Below are 22,677 nucleotides of genomic sequence, written 5' to 3' on the forward strand. Positions count from 1 at the left end.
CCCTGGAGTCCCTGGTCACCCTTTAGTCACATGACCAATTTAGTGGGAAAGATTCTTCATAAAAATTTTGTTCCAAGTTGTGTCAAAATTGCGGACTTCTTCAGGCCATACATCAAATTTAAAATTGTGTTGATAGATAAATTAATTACACAACTTTTTTCGTCATATTTGAAGCAGAGAGGAGCACCGAGCGGACTGACTGACATTAATCGTATTAATCGTCAAGTGCCAAAAAAAAAATCGATTAACGTTTTTCTGACGATTAATCGCACATGATATGATTATGCCCAACCCTACGTCACACTGACACTGCTGTATTTTTCAGTTCTCCAAAACAAAACAAAAAGACAAATTTATTAACAGAGAACATTTTGTTTGGACACAAACTCACCCGATGTTTTGTCAACACAGAATCATTCTTCTCCCACTGTAGTTGCTTCCTGCTGAGTAACGGGTTAGTACCTCATGAGTATTGAAATGATTGAACAGTTTCTTACATTACAATAAATGCACAGATGAGACAAACACTCAGATTTTATACAAATCCCTCCGAGACAAAACGGTGTCCATAATATTCAATCTGCAGATGTTTTGCTAAAGGTAAAAACTTGCATCATTAGAAAAAGCAGCTTTGATTATTCTGACACATTCAACGCTGAGACCCATGCATCATCTTTTAAATTTTATTGATTCCTATAAGAGACATACATCAGTACTCTGAGACCAAATTAATATAAATCACGAGGCGAAGCCTGGAAAACAGAGAGAAAAAAAAAAAAACAGAATGCTGAAATGAAATCCCGCCCAGAGATAATGTATTTACACAAAATCAAATACTGACAGAGCTTTCAGAGGTGAAACATCCCCGTTTTCAAATAATCTGTGACCTGCAGGTTATTAAAAAAAAACAGGACAGTGTAGCTGCCACAATTCCTCTTGCAAAATATTATCTCCCCCTTATTGGGGAAAGGCTGTTTAATGATTTGCTGCCTGATCACTCAAAAAACATTTTTCCTCTTAGAGCTAATATTATTGGAAATAATTTTTTCATTTTACCCCAATCAATTGTAAACTTTGCTCTTGGTTAAATAAGGTTTTGTAAATTTCAGTCAGTAAAGCTGTTCTCACTCAGGTCTACTGAACTGATCATCATTCTTGTCGACCTTGATCAAAGTAACGCTTCGGCAAAGTGCATCAGTGGCAGATGTTCTGAAGAGGTGATATGTGAGTTAAAGTTATCTCAGAATAATTCTGACTACATTCAGGCAGCACGGCCGCCTGTGAACAGATTGAACCCTTCCATGGAGGCAGGCGCAATCTAAACCTGTTGGACCCGCAGTGACCCGCACTCCTGGTGACGCCGAGAAATCAGAACATCCGAGAGTGGCCAACGTAGAAGCCAGGCGTCATTTTCATTTTTAATTCAAAATTGGGAAAAAAACAAAAAAACAAAACAAAAACAAAACTGGAACACAAGTGTTTTTAAAACAACTAAAACTAAAGAAAAATTCAACATCTTGTTAGGTAAAATGAGCTAAAACAACTTCTGCAAACACTTCAGACTTGTAAATCATGACTTAAGAGGAACTGTGAACTTCTCCTACAGAAAATCAGCAAAAAAGAAAACATACAAAGTGTAATGGCACTTATAGAGAAAGTGACACCCAGTAGAGAGTAAAGTAATACAGAAACGGTCAAACCCGAACATTTGCAATCTCAGTCTGTGCACAAGCTTTATCCAAAACTTCCCCTCAAACAAATCTGTAGGCTTACACTCTTGGGATGAAAAACGGAAAAAAAAAAGATAAATGAAGGGTTTCATTCCAAAACTCAATATAATTCTGGAAAAAATAATCTCTCATTTTTGATAAACCAAATTAGAACTTTTTGTAAAATATTTCAAAAACTCACATTAAAACATTCTATTCAACTCCTTTTTTTCTATAAGTGCAGGTGCCGAATGGCCTGATGTCAAATAGGTCTTTCTGGAATGAAACTCTTCAAATTATTAGATATTAGATGACAAATACGGACGACCATGTAAACCAAACACCTACAATATACTGTAGCATAGTAGCCATTTGAGCCCCTTGCATTAACCCCCATGTGACACACTATTATTAAATAAGGCACACATTTACACATACAGTTAAAATTTGGCTAGTTATTATTCCTTTATTTACAACCAATAGCCACAACGTCAATAATTATAATAACTGCAGTCCATTCTGTGTTTATGTTCTTTCTCATAATACCATTTGGCATGTTTGTCATTTCCTCTTTAGGTCCAAAAATATACATTTTCCCCCCTCATTTAAGAGGATATTGGATCCCTCAGATCTGTAAGCACCAATCTTGAAGAATAAAGGTTAAAATAAAAAAAAACTTGTGGAACCTAAATGGACCCAAATTTGTCACTTCTGACGTGAATCTGAAGAAAAAGAAGCAGAGAAAAGTCAAAAGAATTTATGCTTAAATATTTTTCTTTGTATTGATACAAAAAGGGTTTTTAACCAGCAGGTTTTGTTGGTGAACTGCATTTTTTTGGTGTCTCCAAGATGTTTTTTTTGTTTGTTTTTGGGGAGTGGGTGAGCATTTGGTATGCCTCAAAAAATGAAAGTATAGTAAGGCAAAGACATAACTACTTTCAGGGGAGTTTGCTGACTTTTCACCACAGGTTACAAATACTGCATATGTATATGTATACATATACGGTGTGGATATAAACACACATATACTGTATATACACACACATGCATAATATAAACACATTCGAGTGTGGGGTGGGTGGGCACTGGGTACAAACACTACATCAAAAAAGGTTGAGCAAAAGCATGAACTGAAGAATTGCAGGAGCCTTCGGCTTTTAAGTCTTCAAGATGTGTCCGAGTATGTCCGTCAATTTGTCCCAAAAAAACAAACAAAAACAAAACAAAAAAAACCTGTTAAATTGTAAATCCACATTGAGGACATTGGCAGCCTAAAATAATGAGGTGGCATCACGTCATCCGAGTCAGTGGTTGTTTAATAAGCAAGAAGCTGAACAATACCAATATGGTACAAAGATATTTGTTGGACAAAAAGAAAAGTGGAAATAAGTTTGGTTGAGGCTTTTGTCCACAGTGAGACTTGCTACCACGCAATTTGTTTTGTTGTCCTGTGAGGGTCCGCAACCTCAAATCCACAAGATTTCTTCAAAAAAGAAGTTCCTTAAAAGATAACACAATCAATCCAAGAGAGTACCTTTTCAGTAGTTATATTTCCCTTGTTCATTGACTGGAGATGTAGCTGGAATGAACAGGGGCTTAGGAGGGACATCAGGTTTGAGAGAGGACGATCTGCGGACAATAGCACCTCTGTGTTGGACCTCCTGCTGTTCTCCATTATAGCTATGTTGGCGTGTCAGGTACCCGTTTGGGATGAGAGGATAATGAACCTCGCAAGCGCCTGTCGAGTTCATCTGGGCCAGGAGGAGAGGTGGTTGGTGAGGCCCACCGTTCCGTTGGCTGAAGCTGTGCTGGCGGGGGATCATTCCTCCTCCAACTGCGCCCGCACTGGGCATTTTGGTAGCTGCGGCGATCAGCGATTGCCGCTGGGAGGAGAGCCTCCTCTCCAGGGTGGACTGGTGGTGCGAGGGGATGTCAGGAGGGACATCCATGCGACGAGTCAGACTGTCCCGCGGTAAAGTGGAGGAGCTGTAGTAGGGGGCTGATTCCGTTTCGGGGATATGAGGTTGAATTCTGTTGGAGAAGGCGAGCTGTCCTCCACCTCCACTGGCCATCAGACCTGATGGGCTCATTAACTGGGAGTTCTTGCTGCTGTTTGCCTCGTGGATGTGCTTCAGAAGCTCGTCCAGCGACGTTACCTCCATCACCTTCTGAGAATAGCTCGGGTAAGGCTGGGATAGTACACGCTCAACATTGTGGATTTTACGCTCCTCTAGATGCAGGTGACCCACTACTGGCTGCCCATTGGACATGCCATGGGAGTAGGGGAAGACCTGCTGGTGAAGCAGAGCTGAACTGGGCCTGGACCCGATGTTGTGAGACTTTGGTTCTTTGGCATTATTGCAGTTCTGGTTCTTTTCCCATTGATTCTTGAAGGCTTTCATACTCTTGATTGGCAGCTCAGGGGTGGAGTCTGGGGTAGGCAGACCGGACAGCTCAGAGGAGGTGTGGAGGTGATGGTTGTGAGGGTGAACCAGGTCTCCCATCATCATTCCATGGTGTATGTTTCTCCTTGGTGGGTGATGCTCTTTGCTGTTGGTAAAAAATGAATTGTAGATCTTTGGAGACGACACCTCCAGCTTGTCCTCTTTACTCTGGCTGTCCAGGAGACCGTTGAGCTTTGCCAGACTGCGGAGCGACAAAGCATGTGGGATTGGGGCTTCAGGATCTTTTGATAATTTCTTTGTCTTGTGGCCTGCGTGGTTACAGTAGCAGGAGACCAGAAAGCCGGAGACAAAGGCGCCGAGGACAAAGGCCACCAAAACACAAGCTATCAGAAGGGTGTAATGGACACTGTGATTGGTCCTCTCCAGCTCCGGAGGTCGTCTCACACCTTCAAAACAAAAGAGAAAAGGATATTTTATAAGGAATTTCTTTTTTGTTTATTGAGCCTGAACACATTTTCAAGAGCTAATATAGATTCAAGCAGCACCTGGAACAGACAGCTTGTGTTACAGGGGCTTCATATGTGGGAAACAGCATGGAAAAAGTGTTTGAACTATGCTCTCAGCGTTCTCTTTTCCAACAGTTAATAGATCAATACAACCTCCCTCTCTAGGCCCTGTCCTTCCCTTTAGCACGGCAGAAGCAAAGACCTTCCCAGTCGGTGAAAAAAAAAAAACCTGCTTTGAGATGAGTTAGACCTTCAAGTATTGATGGAAGCGCAGCAGCAGGAACCTGATTTCATTTTCAGACTGATCTTCGATGCAAAGATAGGGGGCAAAAACACCTGGTATGAATGAGCCAAAAATAATGATCCAATACCTGACTGAGTATCATGATTATACCGACATGAACTCAAATGAGGTTGGTAAAGTTTAACAAAATGAAGCCAAGAGGCCATTTGTGCAGCAGTGCACAAAAAATCCTCAAGGTTACTTAGCTGGGTTCAATCTTTCATGTAAATGTCTTCAGGTGTTGTGACCCTCGCACTGTGTTTGCCTAATGGCGTGAAAGGCAGAGATGATGAGAAGAGTGAAACCTGCCACCTCTCGTAATCAGAGCTCATTTGCAAAAGGCTGCTGCCATCTGTGGTGTCAGACCCTTCCATCCAGCCTTAATGACAATTTCTGTGAAACTGATTAGTCTGTCAAGGGGTGGGATGGCAGAGCTGCAGCGAGGAGGGAGGAAAAGAATGCAGCTGTTCAGAGCAAGAAAATTTCACATTAATGAAAGATTCTTTGAAGAAAACAAAACAAAAAAAAACTGCTTAATCAGGGTTAATGAGAACTTATGAGATGTTTAATGTGAGGATGAGGAGGATAATGAAAGGAAAAACTGTTATAACTTGGCTTGCATTTCTTTTGTTTGTTGAGTTAAATTAAGAGCCTAAAACCTTCATGAAACTCAATTCTAGATTATTCCTATTTTGAAATACACAAAATATTCATTGATTAACAATTTAAAAATTATATAAATTTAAACATTCTATTATTTTTCTTTATAAAATCATTTTTGACAGATTATATTGCGTAAAAATGCAGTGAAATTGATTTCTCTCTATTGTAGATATAATGTTGATGGTCACCTGTTTGAAGTTTATACGAGGAGTGTTCCATTGTCTTTGCCTTTCACAACACAAAAGTCAACTTTTGAGCAGGTACAGGCTCATCTCACCTGCTCAACACATTTCAAAGAACACTTTACTAAAAAAAAAGCTCTGGAGCACGATATTTCTGAAAACAATGCTTTCAAGTAGAGATTCCAATTGAAAGTTCACAATTTTTTAGCCATTTATCCTCACAATTGCCTTGACTTATGATTGGATTTAAAAAGCCATTAATCATCATTTTAATCTGAGTGGGGAACATCTTTCAAAAATGCTGCTGCAATGAGCCTTTTAATATATTTAATCTTAGATTATAATATTTTTTCTGATTAAAATACTTGCCAATCAGCTCTGGATTGTCACAGCAGTTCCAGAGTTTTGGAGCTAACTGATTGGCGACCCTGTTGTCGTGACAGAATGAAAGCTTTTGTGAGGAGCAGTTAAAGTCTGCTCTGGTCTCTGTGTGCAGTCTGCCTTCTGTCAACCCCTGTGGCTTCCTGGTACCGGTGAGTCATCTGCTCCCTCTGGACCTCGACACCTACCCACCAGCTTTTCCTACAGGCCCATTCAGGTGTTCCTCCTGGCCGAGGGGTATGAGTCAAGCGACGCAACAGGGAGTGAAACACGCAGCTGAGGTAAACAAATCCAGAGCCCATGAGTGACCTGTCACAACGTGTTTCATGAGCAGGCTGGAAGACTCAATCATTGCTCATGTGGGACATATGGTGCCACTGGTCACAGTGAAATTAATACCCTGTGAATCAGGCCGACTGCCTGGAAGTTGCAAGGTGGTGCACAGGAGGCGATGGCCAAACAGTCCAACCAACTTAACGTTATTTTCATTGCTTCATGTGAGGGGCTTATAGCAGCATGCTTATATAACTCCTTAAATTGTCGGCTTAAATTGTCACTTTCACTAAAGGGGATAATTATTGCTACTTTGCATTCATGCCACAACTTGGCATTAGTGTTTACACAGCTTCAGAGTCAGTTTTTTTTTCTTTCTGTGTCAAGACAACTAGGTCTTGGATCAGCAGAACCTTAATATAGCAATCGTCAAGTCTGCCAAAAGGTAAAAAAGACAGATGGGCTGCATGAGATGAGGCAGAGAAGGGAAGGTATGAGATTTGCAGCCAGAAGGAGATGAGAAGATGAAATTTAATAAATCCAACCTTGGTTAAAGAGGGGTGTGACGGTGAAAGGAAACAAAAAGTTTGAATATCATGGAGCACCAAAAAAAGTGCAAAGGAGCATGTTATGGAGAGGCAGACGTGGTGGGGTGAGTGACAGACCGTCTCTCAGTTGGGGCTTTGAGCCTTGGTGTTCTGCAGCAGCTGTGATTTGTCATCAGAAAAAAAAGAACAACTCTTGAGCTCCTCCACAATGTTGGAGGAAGAGAAGCACTGTGTGATTGCATCTATATTGTTAAAAATAGACAGTGCAGTATGGTTATGTAAACAAGCAGCAGCCTCTGTTTAACTAACTGCTTCTGGTTCCTGACATACAGAAGGTCTGCAGGCGATGAAAGTTAAAACAGTAAAAGCGATGGTTTTAAAACTGTGCGAATAATTAAGAAATAATTGCTGACTTTTTATCATCAGCCACAAATTGGCACCAATTATTAAATTAGAAATGAGCAATTAGAAAACTGAAGATTTGCACAATATTAGAGTATTAAAACTTTTTGACTCTAAAACATTTACAACCTTTTTTTAAATGCATCCTTAACTTCAGGACCGTATCAGACTGCTTCTATAGATGCGGTTAAATGCTTTGAAACCAGGAGACCAGGTTCTATTTTTACCCACCAAGTGAAGATGTTCCAAAATAGTCCTAATTAGTTTCTGCTTCTGCAATCTTACAAGTGCGAGTGATAGTTCCATTAAAGGAGGCTCCATCTCAATGAGAAAACCAATGAAAGAAAATAGCTCCAGGCCTCACATACAAGTGTTATTCCCATTCTCCTACTAACGCTGAAGATTTATTTCTCTCACACCCAGAAAAACAATTTAGTTCTTGAAGGACACCTGGAGGTTAAAGATAGAAACAAATGAGGGTTCCTCTGCCTCGTTGTTGGGAGGTTTCAGTAAACTAACTATTTCAGAAAGCCGTGTGTGCAACGACAGGTAGCAAACAAACTTTAGGTGTCTTTGTGCACATTTTCACACACGCCGAACTGCTCGTGCGCAGGTTTCTGGCTGTTGTCGGAGTAAATTTAATCATGTACACTTGTTATTATGAATTTGCATATTATTCCACCTCAATGCTCAGCCATTTGCATGCGTTTGAACATATGCACACAAACTAAGGCGATACGATGTAATCTAACAAATTCACTTCAATTGAAAAGTTGTAATGAGCGATGCATTTCATTCCTGGTGTGCTGATGCGTACACAGTAAAGATTTCATTACATCTTTCATTAAATACCAATAAATCAGGCATGCTAAAGCACCTGGAAATCAGGGCCTTCAGCTTGTATACAGTACCTTTGAGGAGAAGCAGGAGCTTTAAAAGTGCAGTGGGTACTTTGCTACACAGTCATGTGTGCTTGAATAGAGCTTTTATTCTTGTTACTAAAAAACACATTTGCTAAACTTTTATGCAGATAATTTAATCTTTATTTATTCAGCTTTTAAGATATCCATCATAAAAGATTGTGCTGCCGTTGCACCAAACATAATGTGGTTTTCTTTGCACTGTTTGCAACAAAAAGTAGAAATGTCTAAAACGGACGTCTGAACACTTTGACCAATGAAAACTACCTTTTTTATTATTTTTCTAGAGACAGATATCTCAAAATTCAAAATAAACTATGTGCATCATTACCAACTAAATGTTTATTAGAATTGCACAACTATGGATATTACCTGTACAACTCATTAAACTTCACAAGATGCATGCACAGAGTCCTTTAATATTGCATGCAACTGCACCAGAAACAAAAAGAGCTACTGTTTTTTGGCCATTCAGGTGGTTGGCAAGGCAAAATCCTTCCAGTACGACTGCTGCTGTAATTATGTGCAAATGAAGAGTAAAATGTAGAACTGGAAGAATTGTGGCTTCACCGACCAACTTAAAGAGACAGTCCACCCTAAAGTCACTTTCCTTGAAGCTTAATTACAATATTTACTGTATAAAATGAAGAAAGGAAAGTTTTTTTGTTTGGTTTCCAAATAAACAATAAATAAAACAATTACAGTTCTTGCTTTGGAGTGAACTGCTGCTTTAAGAGATGGAGAAACTTGCAGGCCACCGCAGCACCTGAGCACAGTTTCAACCACCGGCTGGAAACTTAGTGAGGCAGATCTTTAAAAAAAAGACGAGACTGACGAGAGTCAGTGGAAGAGAATTCAACAAAGGAGGCAGGTACACTTAAAAAGGGTTAGTCCAACTGAAAACAGAACAAGGGAAAAAATAAAACAGGCAGATGAAGCCCCAGAGGTCAGTGCAGACTGAAGGGTGAGGAGGTTAGGACGAGGAGCTGGTACTTCTGCTCAGGTGGATTTGGTCACTGTGGGCCCCGCAGACTATAGTGACACTCAGACCTGGGTTATAATGACTAACGTAGCATAAAAAGCTGTTTAAATTGAACCAATTGTACCTTTAAAATGTTTTTGCAGCAGTTGCTGGTAAGCTGAGAAGATGGAAACTGGTGCAGCGCCTCCTGACACAAACCAGGTGACCTTCTATGGCACGGTGTGAGGGCCAAAATTAAGACTATTGCGCTATCAGTGGTTGCTACATCCTTGTAGCAAGAGGCTATATCTATTCCTAAGCCAGCTAGTGATCTGATTAATGATAGGCTAGCCCTGCTAACTGAGCAGCTAGCCCCAGTAACAGAGGCGGCGCATGCAAATGAGAAGACTATTCATTTGCGTTAGCATCGGAGAGGCTAGCAATTAGCATGCATACGCTGTCTAGTCTTAATTTTTCCTCATACTGTGCCATAACCTTTGTCTATGACTGTGACTCAGGTAGTTTCAATCAGCTGAGGTGTTTCAGTGAAACGCATCATGGTGATAAATCAGAATCAGCCGGGAGGTCGACATAAATGAACGAGATGAGCTAAACAATCTTTATTTAACTACACACATGTTCTGACTATCAAACTATTGAATGACCCTTAAGTATTTAAAACTCTTTTACGCCGTCTGCAGTTTGAAAAACATATCAGCTAATCATAAATCGATCAACTTTAACAATATGGACCGTTTTAGAGTAGGAGATTAAACTTTAAGCAGCAGCTTTGAACACATTTTATTGCTATGTTGAAATTTTTGGTGATAAGTGTTTGGTTCAGTGATACATAAATATTGTTTTTAACTTTTTTCTTTCATATTCTTTACATTCTCTAGTAATTTAAGGATTATAAACAAGACAAAAATGTAAACAAACCACACACTAGTGAAGTTTATTTCTGGCTTCATATGAGTGCCCTCTTCTCTGACAGTTCTTATAAAAAGAATTGACATATTTTAAAAACCCTACAGATTTGTGCCTTTTTGTCCTGATGTGACATGCAGCTTCTTTGAGGATCAGATAATGTTGGGATAGTTAGAGGGGAAACACAAGCCGAGCTGAATGACTGATGATACGGGCCGTGTCTGTTGCCATGGTCTTTAGAAGTATAAATAACCCTTTGGAAAACTGGCTGGCATCAGGGTCCCCCCTAGGAAACCAGATCCTCGATGAAAAGGTTCAGGCTGAGTTCACTCTCTGCTCTCTTCCTGCAACTCTTTTAATGAGACTGAAAACACCCGCTTGACTCCATTCTATCATCATCTCCCTGTGCTAGTCAGCTGAATTAGCCACTAGCATTTAAAAAAAATCCAGTTCAACCCACACCAGTTCATGTAAATATGTGAGAGGAAGTCCTGCTCAACTCATTTATTCTGTTCTGAGGAAATGAAGAGGTGAGTGTGATCTCCAGCCAAAAGCAGCTTCGGATAAACCAAACTTCTCAAATGGGGGTCTCTGCAGTCAATAAGTCGGGGTTTCATGGTAGTGGGTGGAGTTTTGATAAGCTGTGATTGGTCCGATTGAGTTGTGGGCGGAGTTTGGGTAAAGGCAGCAGGGGAAGATCAGATCGCTAACTTTACAAATAATAACGTTAGTCGTAACTTGAGACGGGATGGCGCTACAGTAGCTGCACCAAATTTGAACATTGTACATGTGGAGGGATGTGTAATAATTAAACTCAGTCAAAACAGCCCTAATCTGCCTGGAAAAAGATTGTTATTGTAGAATATGAATATTAATATTGGTCGGAAATTCAGACAGGAAGATGCTAGCATCAAATTTGAAGTCAATAAATCATACATGTTCACAATTTTTTTAAATTTTGTTTTTAACCAATAAATAGGCAGTAAATAAATTATATTTACATGTTGAAGACAACTTTACCATTACTTCATCTTTTAACTTCCCATCAAGCTATGCCCACATCCAAAAAACTCCCACTTACTGACTGCAGAGACCTCCGCCCCGACCTTCTGGCATTTTTCTAAATAGCAGCAGGTCAACAGGTTTGCATAATGTAATGCAGCTACACATATTAGAGAAAATAAATCACATCATGCTTTTTATCTAACCTAAACTGAGCCTCGTGAATGGTTCCACAGTTTAACCCGTTCAGTGAATTAAGGCAGTCTGCTACTGTTGAAAAGACATCATGTCAAATAGTTAAACTTTACCTGTTGTTATCAGTCACCCAACGAGGGCCACTTTGACGTGATGTTTGGACAAAAATATCAATATTTTAGAAATTAAAGACTATGCATGAGAACAATTCACCTTGCCAGAGTCACATATGTACTATTTTGCCTGGAGTGTTGTAAAATTTGACTTTAGGTATCTGTCTCACTCTTCACTGGTTGTTCTATTTTTAGCTGTATCTGTGCTCGGCTGTCTGCTGGCCCACCTTGTGGTTGCTGTGATATGTGATACATTTGCAAAACTTTTGCAGGCGATACGGACAGAAAGTCAGATAGCTGGTATAAAATGGACACACAAAGAGGCTGAAGCCACTGTTGGAACAGCGATCCTGTTACTGGCACAGCAGCTCCTCTCCCACCTTATCAACCCAGCCATTCAGCTATTCTGATTGAAGCAGTCATGTCATAGTCTCTGGCTGAAAAAGATTGTGCTGCAGCTTTTTATGATTCTATTCTATACCTTCCTCTTTCCTGGATTCTCTGACTCCAGAGTCCTGCTGCTTGTTTATTTGTTCTAGACTTTTTGTATTTAATCCTGAATAGCTCATCATTACAGTCTGAGCCTGCCTGTGTGAATGTTTTTTTTCTTACTTGCTCAGGATTTTTGGATTTGTGGTGTGGTCTTTGTGCATGCAGAAACAAAACGAGGACAAAATAGCCTGTCGTGCTGCTTTGTCTTTGTTGCATGTACAACAAATAAGGTTTTTACTAAAAACAAGAACAAAAAAAACTTTAGGAAAATTTAGATCAAGATAATGTATTTGTTATCATAGAGTCTCAGAAATATTATAATTCCTAACAGTGAAATAAATATCTGACATGCTTGTAATTTTCATTAGTCAACAAAGCAAGTGTCAAATAATTACAAAAAAGTTATCAAGATTTGATTAAACTCATTGGACCTCCACAGGCTGTGGTAATTTAATTGTTAGTTGATCAGCCTAATATTTCCAAAGCAGTAGGTGTTTTCTGAAGATTTTTTAGAAATGACAAATCAAACAACAAATTATATCATAAATTTATAAACAACAGGTGCAGGAATTCTGCTTCATCCAAAGCCATAATTAGATTAAATGGTTTTCCTAAACTTAATAAAGTAGTATCATTTCTTAACCAGTAAGATTTAGGGCCACAATATAACAAAGTATATTACTTACACATAAGCAAAGTATTTAGATTTTTAGTAAACTAATTAGAATGAGTGCCTCTTCATTAACTTAAATGTATTTGATGCTGAAACCTACTCAGATTTATCGCTAAAAATCCAACAAGATCTCCATAAACCTAATGTAGTTTAAATGTCTTTACCTTACCAAATTAGAAAATAACAAATGTATTAATAGCAATCTGTTCCCTGAAGTGACCCAAGCAGTCGATGCCTAAACTCTAACCAGTTGGTGACAAAGGTGTGAAGTAAAAAGTGATTTCACTTTTTATAATAAATGATACAAGTTGGCATTTGAACAGTTCAGGATCTTTGAATAAAAACAGGAAAAAAAGAGAAAAAGAAAAAAATGAAAAGAGGAAACAGGGAGACTGCCATGCTTTTATAACCAGTTTATGTAAATGTAAGAAGATTTGTATATTAAAAAAAGATAAAAGATAGAAAGGACTGTTTTTTATAACTAATAAGTAAAGTAATGAGCTGATCCAGCTTTTGTTTACAATAGAACATGTTCATCTCATGACTGAGATGGATCAGATGATTCTTGGATATGTTTTGAGGTCACTGGACTCGAACTTAGGATTTATTTCTGAACGTGGTCCCATGTGATCCACAGATCTCACAATCCTGAGCTTCAGTTAAAGCAGGCTGGGAAATTACACATCACTTCATGTAACAAACTACCTGAGTGATAAAGGTTAATTAGCAATGTGTTTTAGATTTAGTTAAGTGTTAGTAAGTGAAAACAAGTGATAGTTCACCCTGGAATAACTGTTTTATTTATTTACATGCTTCTGGAGGTGCTGTTTTATCATCCAGATTCATCTTCTTTCTATTAAACAGCGTCTCTTATAACTGATCCCAAAACAGAAAATTTAGTTTCAACAACTACAACGACAAAGAGACAACATGTGCGTCATGAAACAGATGATTCAGAAGCTAAAAAATTAAAAATATAAACAGTTGTACCAGAGTGAATTATTATTTATCTTTTCATTTTATTTAGATTTTTAGTTAGTCTGGTTAGAAGTGTAGAGTTAGGCGATCAGGGCCCAGCAGTGAAATCCCCAGCAGGTCAGAGTTTAACGAGGACAAATGTCCCCTCCCCCTTACCCTCCATCTCCACACTGATTGGCTCTGAGTCAGGTGAGCCTTGTTCCCCCACAGGGGGGAGGCGATCAGGACCTGTACCTCTTTCAGAGTCACCTGCCTCCTTTGGGAATGCTGCCCCATGATGGGTAGTGCTGGCGCTTGTGGGGGTGGTCTTCCCTGTTGGTTGTAGTGAAGAGGGAGCAGGAGGGGGGAGGGCAACAGAGCGAGTGATTAGTGAATGTGAATCAGTGTGGTGAATCAACTTCAGAGAAATGAGGATGAGTCTTGAGCGAGAGAAACCCTTTAGTTGTTACATTACGACCCTGAAATGATGAGTGGCATAATAAACACACAGCAGCAGTTAAATACGTCCGATTTTATAGTTTCCCTCTTACGCTTTGAGGATTTTAATGGCTTTTTTGCACAAATTAAAGGTCTGCAGATAGACCAAGACCAAGGCCAACACTAAAGAGAAATACCCTGCTGTTCATATTGCAGGATGTTCTTCAGTTACATAACACCACCAATACAACATATGACTGATGTCAGCTTAAAGGCTAGTTCTTAAAAATGTTATTTACACGCCAGTTAAAAGCAGAATGAGCCTTTTGGAAGAGGTGTCTCCAGTAGGCATGAGCTAGTGTTAGCTTTTGAACTTTTAAAGCATTTAAATGATCTCTAAGAAGCCCTAAAACTAATTCCTAAAACCTGAAAAGAAGCAAAAGTGCCAGTTCTTTAATGATGTGAACGCGTATCATTTTTTCTTCTGCATGTCTTTATTGTTCTGCAAATTTTGTTCTATTTTAACATTTTATGTATTTCAAAACATTCCTTCATGTCAGTTACTGCAATGACTTTTAATATTTCAGCAATTTATATATTTCAAGATATTTTGTTTTTTCAGCCAATTTTATCATTGAAAATGAATGGAGCGGTCTTCAACATCCTTAAAGTCTTAGAAAATGTTTATAAATTTTTACTAAAATTTTTCCTCTTATTCTGGTTTTGTTTTTCTTTATAACTGCTTCGTACTAATTTCAGCTTCCTTCAGCTTCTATTTTGCTTATTTTGGATTTTGTTTCTGCTTTTAAGCCATCGTTCTGACTGTCTCTGCTGTTCTGCTAATTTAATTTTTTTGTGCTTCTTTCAGCTGCTTTCAGCTAATTTTAGCTGTTTGCAATAATTTCTGCTTCTTACTTCTTAATTCAGCAAATGCCCAATTTCTTTGTGCCAATTTTAGCTACTTTTTTAAACCTATTGTTAGGCTAGTTTCAGCTTTTTTTTTTAGCTATTCAGCAAAAATCTTTTAGCGTTAAGCATTCACTCTGTATTTTCACAGAAAATGCAAAATCTCTAGTTTTACATGCACAAACGGCATTTTATTTTGGGTAATTGAGAACAAATATTTGGGCATATATATTTATTTACTGTATAATATTTGATTAAATCACATTTATCAAAAGAAAACTCTTAAAATATAAAATTATGTTTCACAGTTTAGATATTTTTAAACAAAAACATTTTTTAGTAAGCTGCTCTGATTTGCTACAGTTAAAACTCCACACTTGCTGTGGTGATAGGTGACAGATAACACAAAAGGACAACTGATATTACCAACTTTTAAAAACTGTTACGGCCAGCGGTCTTTCTTCTATGTTTATACTAAAGCATGGAATGACATTCCTCAAAAMATAAAGTCMWTTYMAAAMYMMRSCCCTTTAAGAAGAATCTTGTCTGCCATCTGCTGGACACTTTTTGTTGTGCTCATATTTAGACGTCCTATTTTGCAAATGCTGCCTTBYTGAAATTTGGTATGATTGTTTGTCTTTGTGTCTATGGTGTATAATGATGTGATTGTGATGCTGTAATTCTGAGTGTTTTATGTGCTGCAGAAGAGGAACCTGCTGTAAAACAGCAATTATGCTGAGTCAGGCTTGATTTTTAATCTTTTCCTGTTAAATAAATAAATCAAATCAAATAAAATCAGCACAGGCACTGATGGCTGGTTAATGTGTTCATCAGTTTGCTTGTTTTTTTTTTTAATCCACTGCTTCACCCAGGCTCCCAACAAACAATTCATTTTGTGTCTAAACAGCAAGCATCATTACAGTCAGAATCACAACAAACATATGCCAGGAAACATGCTGGGTATTAGCTGCAATAGGCCTTGTATTATCAGACATATTTGTCTCGATGACACACTCCACATCTTGGTTGCGCGACGAGCTCTCTGTTGTCCTTAAACTACGGTGAGCAGCCTGCTGCTATTGGCTTGAAATAATGTTCTAATAAGCCAGCCATAATGTCAGAGTTCTGCAGAGCTCAGGCTGGAGGAAAAGTGCTTGTTTTTCCTGCTCACTGTGAGCCAGTTGACAGTGTTCACTCTGAATGAGGTGTCCTGTCACTTCACCATCTGCGCCAGGCAAATTAAAACTGCACACCATAGGGTGTTTGGCTCTGGCACTCAAAAAAAAAAAAAAAAAAAAAAAAAATTCCACAACTTCAACTCATTTTCCCTCTCTTATAAAAAGTATATTATTTCAACTCTTTTTATTTGTTAACAATTAAAACACGTAGAAAAGCACCAGACGCTCGTCTCGCACCGTTCTCCCTGCTTGCTGTGACTGTGTGGGTGACAACATAGTGAAAGAAAGAAATGGCCCCTGCATATGGCGTTTTCTTAAAAAAAAAGGGAAGCCAGCCCCTTGGGACAACAGCTTTGTTCGACATATGGGGTGTTTTATTGTCTAGAAAAGCTGATAATTGATCTTTAGTAGAGAGACTTAAAATGCTTCTTGTGCGAACTGGTGCTAAAAAACATTAGAAGCAAAATACAGGATCTGACTAAATGTGGAGAATTTAAAACAGTGCTAAGAAGCACCAGGGTGGGAAGAAGCCCGTAGGATTAAACAGCAGGGCTGCTCATCTTTTTTTGATATTAACTGAGTGACAATTCCTCCTTAAGAGGGGCTTCAGAGGAAACTGCGCCACTGTGGAGGTCCAGACCGGAGCCTTTGGCCTGTCTGCAGACAGTAGTGCAGAGGAATGTTGATATCTTCTTGCATGATGGGCTCTGGGCTGACGATAATCACTGCTCTGGATCAGCTGCCGTCAGTTCCTGACATCTCAATTTGTTTTTGTGACAAAGACTCCCCACTTTGTTTAAACCTCCACACTTTTCAGAAAGTTGGGTTTGTAGTTCTTTTGTAAACGTGTACATGAAAGCAAATCACACTGGTCAACGACCATCGATTTAAACTGACCTCTATTTGAGTTCTGCGATATTTAACAATCCAACACTTCTATGAGATCCTGTCATCTCGGCTGCGTTTTTGTTTTGCCAGGAGCTGCCCGGTGCGGCTGCGGGGGAAGTAATGAAACGTGACAGCGATGATGATCTTTCTTGAAACAGGGCATTAGGCAGCGTAGCCGGCAGAGCTCCTGGTCCATCAGAGGGGCGATGCTCCAGACAATGGCTATAATGTTTAAACTGTCAAACTGGCTGAAAGGGAGAAGAGATCCTTCCCATTTAGCCGCCTCAGTGAAACATTCTGTAACCTCCTACGTTGTTAAGTTCAAATACATTTACTTTGTGGGTATATAACTGAATAAATCTCATCTGCTTCTGCAGTGAGTGAGTAGGTGGAGGTTCCATGTGTTGTGCTGTGGTATTTAAAGAACAGGATCATTTTTCTAATCATATGCCCCGTTTGGTTAATTCTCTGCTTTCTTCTGCTTTGATTTCTGTCAAGCCAGTTTTTTTTAATCTTCAGTTAAATAAACCTAAAATCTGTTAAAGCAAACTCATCACTTCATCCTTGTAAATTTTAATTATTAATCATTAAAAAAACAGTAATTACAGTCGAGCTACATGAAAAGTGAGTTAGAATTTATCTTTGTTTAGAAACGTTTCATGTGTCTGACTGATGGAGAAGAAAATAACCAGCATCACACTTGGTTTTCTCAGGATTTCAAATCAAATCATCACAAAATGATGCCAACAACAACTCAAAACTAATCATTGGTGTATCAAAAGATTTTGGCAAATGACCGTTTTTGGAACCACAGCAGTCCAATACTACAAAAACTGAGGATTATTAGAATAGAAATGTTTTTGTACTGGTAAACTAATGAAAACAAGATTTAGGCTTCATTTGCAAAGGCAAATTCCCTGAACAATAATAATAATAATAAACAAACTTTTTAAGTATTAAAAGGCGATCTGTAGTTGCTTAATCCCAGTCAGATTTCTCAAGAGAAGCAGATAAATAAACTGTTAGCAAATTATTATAATTATAATTATTATTATAATTAGAAAAATAAAACTTTCACTGACCATACACGGAATCTAGCGCTGTGTTTTGCTTGCGAGTCGTTGCCAACACATCTGGAGAGAAGAAAAAACAAACAAACAAAACAAACAGTCATTGGTTAATTTATGTATAATTATTTCTACATGGCTGTTAATTCTCTATAAAATCACTTGATACCCAAATGCTCAACTGATCAATTGTGAACATAAATGTGACCCATCATATTGAAAGAGTGGGATGTGGAGAAATAGGCAGATAGTGTTTTGATTAAAACTCAAAAATTGCATTTTGTCAGAATTTAATGAATAAATGTCTCATCATTGTATTATCTGAATAAACTGTCTGAAACAAAATCCTATAAAAATGTTTTCAAACACTTTATTGACCAAAAACCTGATTTTGAGGAAAAAACGCCTTCATGTTTTTAGATTTTTCCCTGCAAGCTAGCAAAGTTTGTTTCTTCCCAGCTGGAAAATCTCAATATTCAAATACTATTTGAGGTTTCTTCTTTATAATGACATCAAAAATTCCTCATTGAAATTACATAAAATTAGGTTTCAGACCAAATATTAATGTATCATCGTAACCAACAAGATGAATTAAGTCATGTCTCTGGATCTGCTCATGATATCAGGATGATCCAGGTATCAAAGTGTAGTTTTAAAGCCAGGAATATGAAAAATTGATTAGGTCCTTTTGACCAAAATCCTCATTTTGATATGATGGGTCACAAATTATAAACTGGGCTGGACATTTTCTTCTTCAACATCAACTGAAATGCTATTTTAGTGTAGATAGATAATGATAATATGAATACTGCTATTACTAATAATAATGCTGCTCTAACAAAATCACTTGCTGCACTAAAACCCTGAAAAGATTAATGTATAAAAGTTGTGCATCTCACCGTGGCAGGTATCAGGATGCTGCTGGTAGCCATTCTCCACATCCTGTTCAAACCCACCTCTGAAGATAAACAGAGTAACAAAAAAACGTCAGTAAAATTTGCATCAATCCATTTCACTGAATGTCCTTCACTAACAAAGCACCTCTTTCCAAAATTGATTTTTCTCATGAGGACTGTTTGGAGATGGGGAGATAAGGGCACTATTCCAGAACTTAATTTGTTTTGTGTCTGGTCAAGGTCAGAGTGTCTCCATTGTTGGGACAAAGTAGAGCCAAGATCTGAAAGAGGAACGTCCCTTTAAATCTCTCCTCAAGGTTGTGCGCCGTCACTTCTGCAGCTCTTAGCAGATTGCAGAAAAGTTGTTTCAGAGAGAAGTTGGAATTTACTTGCACGTCTCCTCGTTCGTTTCACAAAGAGTTTTTTGTAGCTGCGACGCATTTAGTGGATCAAGGCTACTGCTGGTGAAATTGGTACCTACAGTTTGTCTGCTCTGCAATAAGCGTCTCAGTGTGTGATTGTGGAATGTCAGTGAAAAACTGTCTCGAGGGAAGTGCGTTGATTCTGAGTTACTGACACAAAAACCTGTCATTTACCAGTGATATTTTTGAACACATTTTCTCTCCTGAACCTTCTGCTGATAATGGCATGATACATACAGCTGTATGAGCAGATTTCAGAGAGAATCAGAGAAGCTAAATAGGATAAAAACACACAGACATGGAAACATTTTTGTGCAAATGTTTTAGTAAGGATTCTGAATGATTCCAATTCTTTTTAATCTCTAACAATTTTGCAAATATTTTCTTTGCAGTAAAAAAACTGAACAGAAAACTGAGCCAGTTTTAACAAAAGAGCAAAGAAAAGCTTCGCCGTGTGAAATGACTGAAATTTCTGGCGTTTTCAGCTTGCGTGCTAGTGATCCAAATCCACCTAATTCAACTTCTGAATCACTTCAAACTGAATAGAAACCTGATCTGACAGCCGCTGATTTTCTGCTGCGCTGATTAAAGCAAGCCTACGATTTCGCTCGTATGAAAGCTTCATCTTTCACCTCCGAGTCAGGTAGAAATCAACAGCTCATCCAGACGCACCCGTTCGATGGCTGAGTAATGAGACTGACTCAAGCTCCTTCAACTGCGACGAGTTTCCCACCGATGCCAACAATCCTCCCACACGTTGCAGTGAACCAAATTAAAATAGACAAAATAGACACAAGCTCATAAACAGCACAAGCTCAAGGGTAATGATCCACTATCCACTTTGTACAAGCATCCATGCACGCCCACTCTCTAACAAACCAATTAGTGCATTATATAACTTAAAACGCAAAAATACATGCAGCACAGATTTTATGCAAACACAAAATGTTCACCATCGACCTAAAGTTCGCGCCGTCCAAAAGAAACGTCGTGTTTTCATAAAACACATTACAGCACCAGAGAAATTTGGAAATTGGTGCAACAAAAAAAAAAAAAAAAAACATTTGAATGCCCAAAAGAATCAACAATAATACTGATGCAGAGGATAAAAAAAAAATATAGATTTTAATGTTCTTTAATGCGGAAATGCATGTTTAAAGTTAAAAACTGTGAGGAGTGTTCAGAAAGACACACAATGAGGGGCTGGAGACAATCAGACTTACAAAAAATTCACCACATCAGGATGGGAACACACGGCAAATCCCAGGTATGAATAGACAAAGAAAATTCAAATGACTGATCTATGAGGCTCAGGCAGCTCCTATTGCAGTTTCATACATGTCAAGTTGTACATATTGTCCTACATGGGATCAATAAAGTATCATTCGTTCATTAATCACACAGATTTCCTCCATTTTGCAGGTATATACTGTAGGACACTCATGGAGATTTCACAGATTTTTTCAAAAACTCAGCTTTGTATTTATTTTACGTTTCAGAGCCTGTAGGACGTAAAAAAAAATCCCCAATAAAATTAAATACCTATGTCCCTATGGCTAAACAACTGAAAATAAATTTCCACCTCGCCCCATCCTCCCCCACATGCATGAGTGCTACAGACTTCTGATGAAAATTACGAATTTTTCAGGGGTCACGATACAGGGATTGACATCTGTACAGTTTACAAAAGGCCACAATGATGGTTGTTTTGAAGCCAGAATAAATTTAAAATCTAAAGTTTACCCTTTTGAAAGGCACTCATTGGAAAGTCATGACCAGTTAAAAAAATCTGTACAAGATTTTTCTCATACTAATGTTTTATTGATGAATGGATGGACAGACAGAGATACTTTATTAATCCCAAAGGGAAATTACATGGTGGCCTGTAGTTCTCATTAATACAAACAATAAAAAGAATTACCCATCGGATAAAAACACGGTAAAAAGAACAACTAGGGGAAATAACCAGCTATCTTCCTCTGTTCCTGCCAGGAGTGTAATATTAAACAGCCTAATGGCACGAGGGACAAACAAGTTCTTTAGTCTCTCAGTAGAGCACCTCAATGAACAGAATCTGGTGCACACCGAGCTTTGCTGATGAAAGAAGACTGAGTTCAAGGGATGGGGCCCTGATTGGACATAATCGCCCTTATCTTTGAGAGCGTCCTCTTCTCCACCACCTTCTCCACAGAGTTCAGGCCCAGTAGGACACATGCCAACTCCCACATGTATGGATTTATACACACAAACAATCAAAAGGACTGAAATGGATGACAGCCATGAAAGAGCTGTATTAGGACAAGTCTGACAGTTAGCTTTAAAATGTTAAATTTACAAACAAGATACTTAAGAGTGGTTTAAAACTCATTTACAATACTGCAAATGTATCTTAAGGGTCATCAAAAAAAGTAACAAGAAACTAATCAAACAAATCTAAAATCTTATAAAGGATTTCACAGCTTGTAAACAGAGCTGTAGAAAAAGCTTCAGACTTGAACTCTTCACAACAGCAAACTCTCTGCTGTTGTGAAAGGAAAAAACAGCTGAAACAAATGAAAGTTTGCTTTGGTTAACTTGAAAAGAAAAGAAGTGTCTGCTTCCCTTTACAAATACATCTTTGTGGTACTCGTCTTGCATTGAGTCCAGTTGTACTTTTCCTCCTGAACAGTGATCCTGACTCCATTATACAAGTAATAACAGCATTTCTCCACCGTGGCAAAACAAGCCAGTCTGAATCCAATCTTTCCCCTTTGGTGTGTTTGTTTTCCTGTTAGTTCATTATTTGCATTCTGGCTGAAAGGAAAAAAAAAGTGTTGCACTCAGTGGTGCAGTATTGATTTCATTCAGCAGATCAGAGAAAATACATTCCTGGATGGCTGGCCTTTATTTTAATGAAAGCAGTGTTATACAGTGAGCCAGACTGATGCATCCTTGTAAGGTGAATATTTGCAAAATATTAACATCGATGTGAGCCACCAACAGGATCAGATACAGGCCTGAAATAACCTGAAGTTGAAGCCACTATGTCAGCACGAAGAGTGGGACAAAATTTGAAAAGAACTCGAAACGTTGGTCTTCTAGATCAGTGGTTCCCAAACTTTTTATCTTCTGACCCACAAAATATTCATGGCAAAAACTTGTGACCCCAAATATTACTGGTCTGAGTACACAAACTTTGTTAATAACCCTAAAAACACAGGCTTTTTGACAATCTAAACAGCTTATACACAAATATATATATACTTATTTATACTTATTTTGTGTTTTTGTAATAATCATAGGGAAACTAT

The 22,677-nt window shown here is 38.4% G+C and overlaps 1 protein-coding gene across 1 annotated transcript in view; it reads right to left on the minus strand.

Annotated features, from left to right (window-relative positions):
- Nucleotides 1–667: 667 nt before the first annotated feature.
- The window catches only part of sema6cb (semaphorin 6Cb), a gene marked incomplete at its 5' end in the record, with an annotated part of 160,740 nt that continues 138,730 nt past the window's right edge, over nt 668–22,677 (minus strand). Inside the window, 4 exon segments of the mRNA XM_014021390.1 lie at nt 668–4,560; nt 13,770–13,925; nt 18,085–18,135; nt 18,969–19,027. Coding sequence (XP_013876844.1) covers nt 3,248–4,560; nt 13,770–13,925; nt 18,085–18,135; nt 18,969–19,027 — 1,579 coding nt within the window. The 3' untranslated portion in view covers nt 668–3,247.

This window comes from Austrofundulus limnaeus, unplaced genomic scaffold (genome assembly GCF_001266775.1).
Source record: "Austrofundulus limnaeus strain Quisiro unplaced genomic scaffold, Austrofundulus_limnaeus-1.0 Scaffold290, whole genome shotgun sequence".
Taxonomy (NCBI): Eukaryota; Metazoa; Chordata; class Actinopteri; order Cyprinodontiformes; family Rivulidae; genus Austrofundulus; species Austrofundulus limnaeus.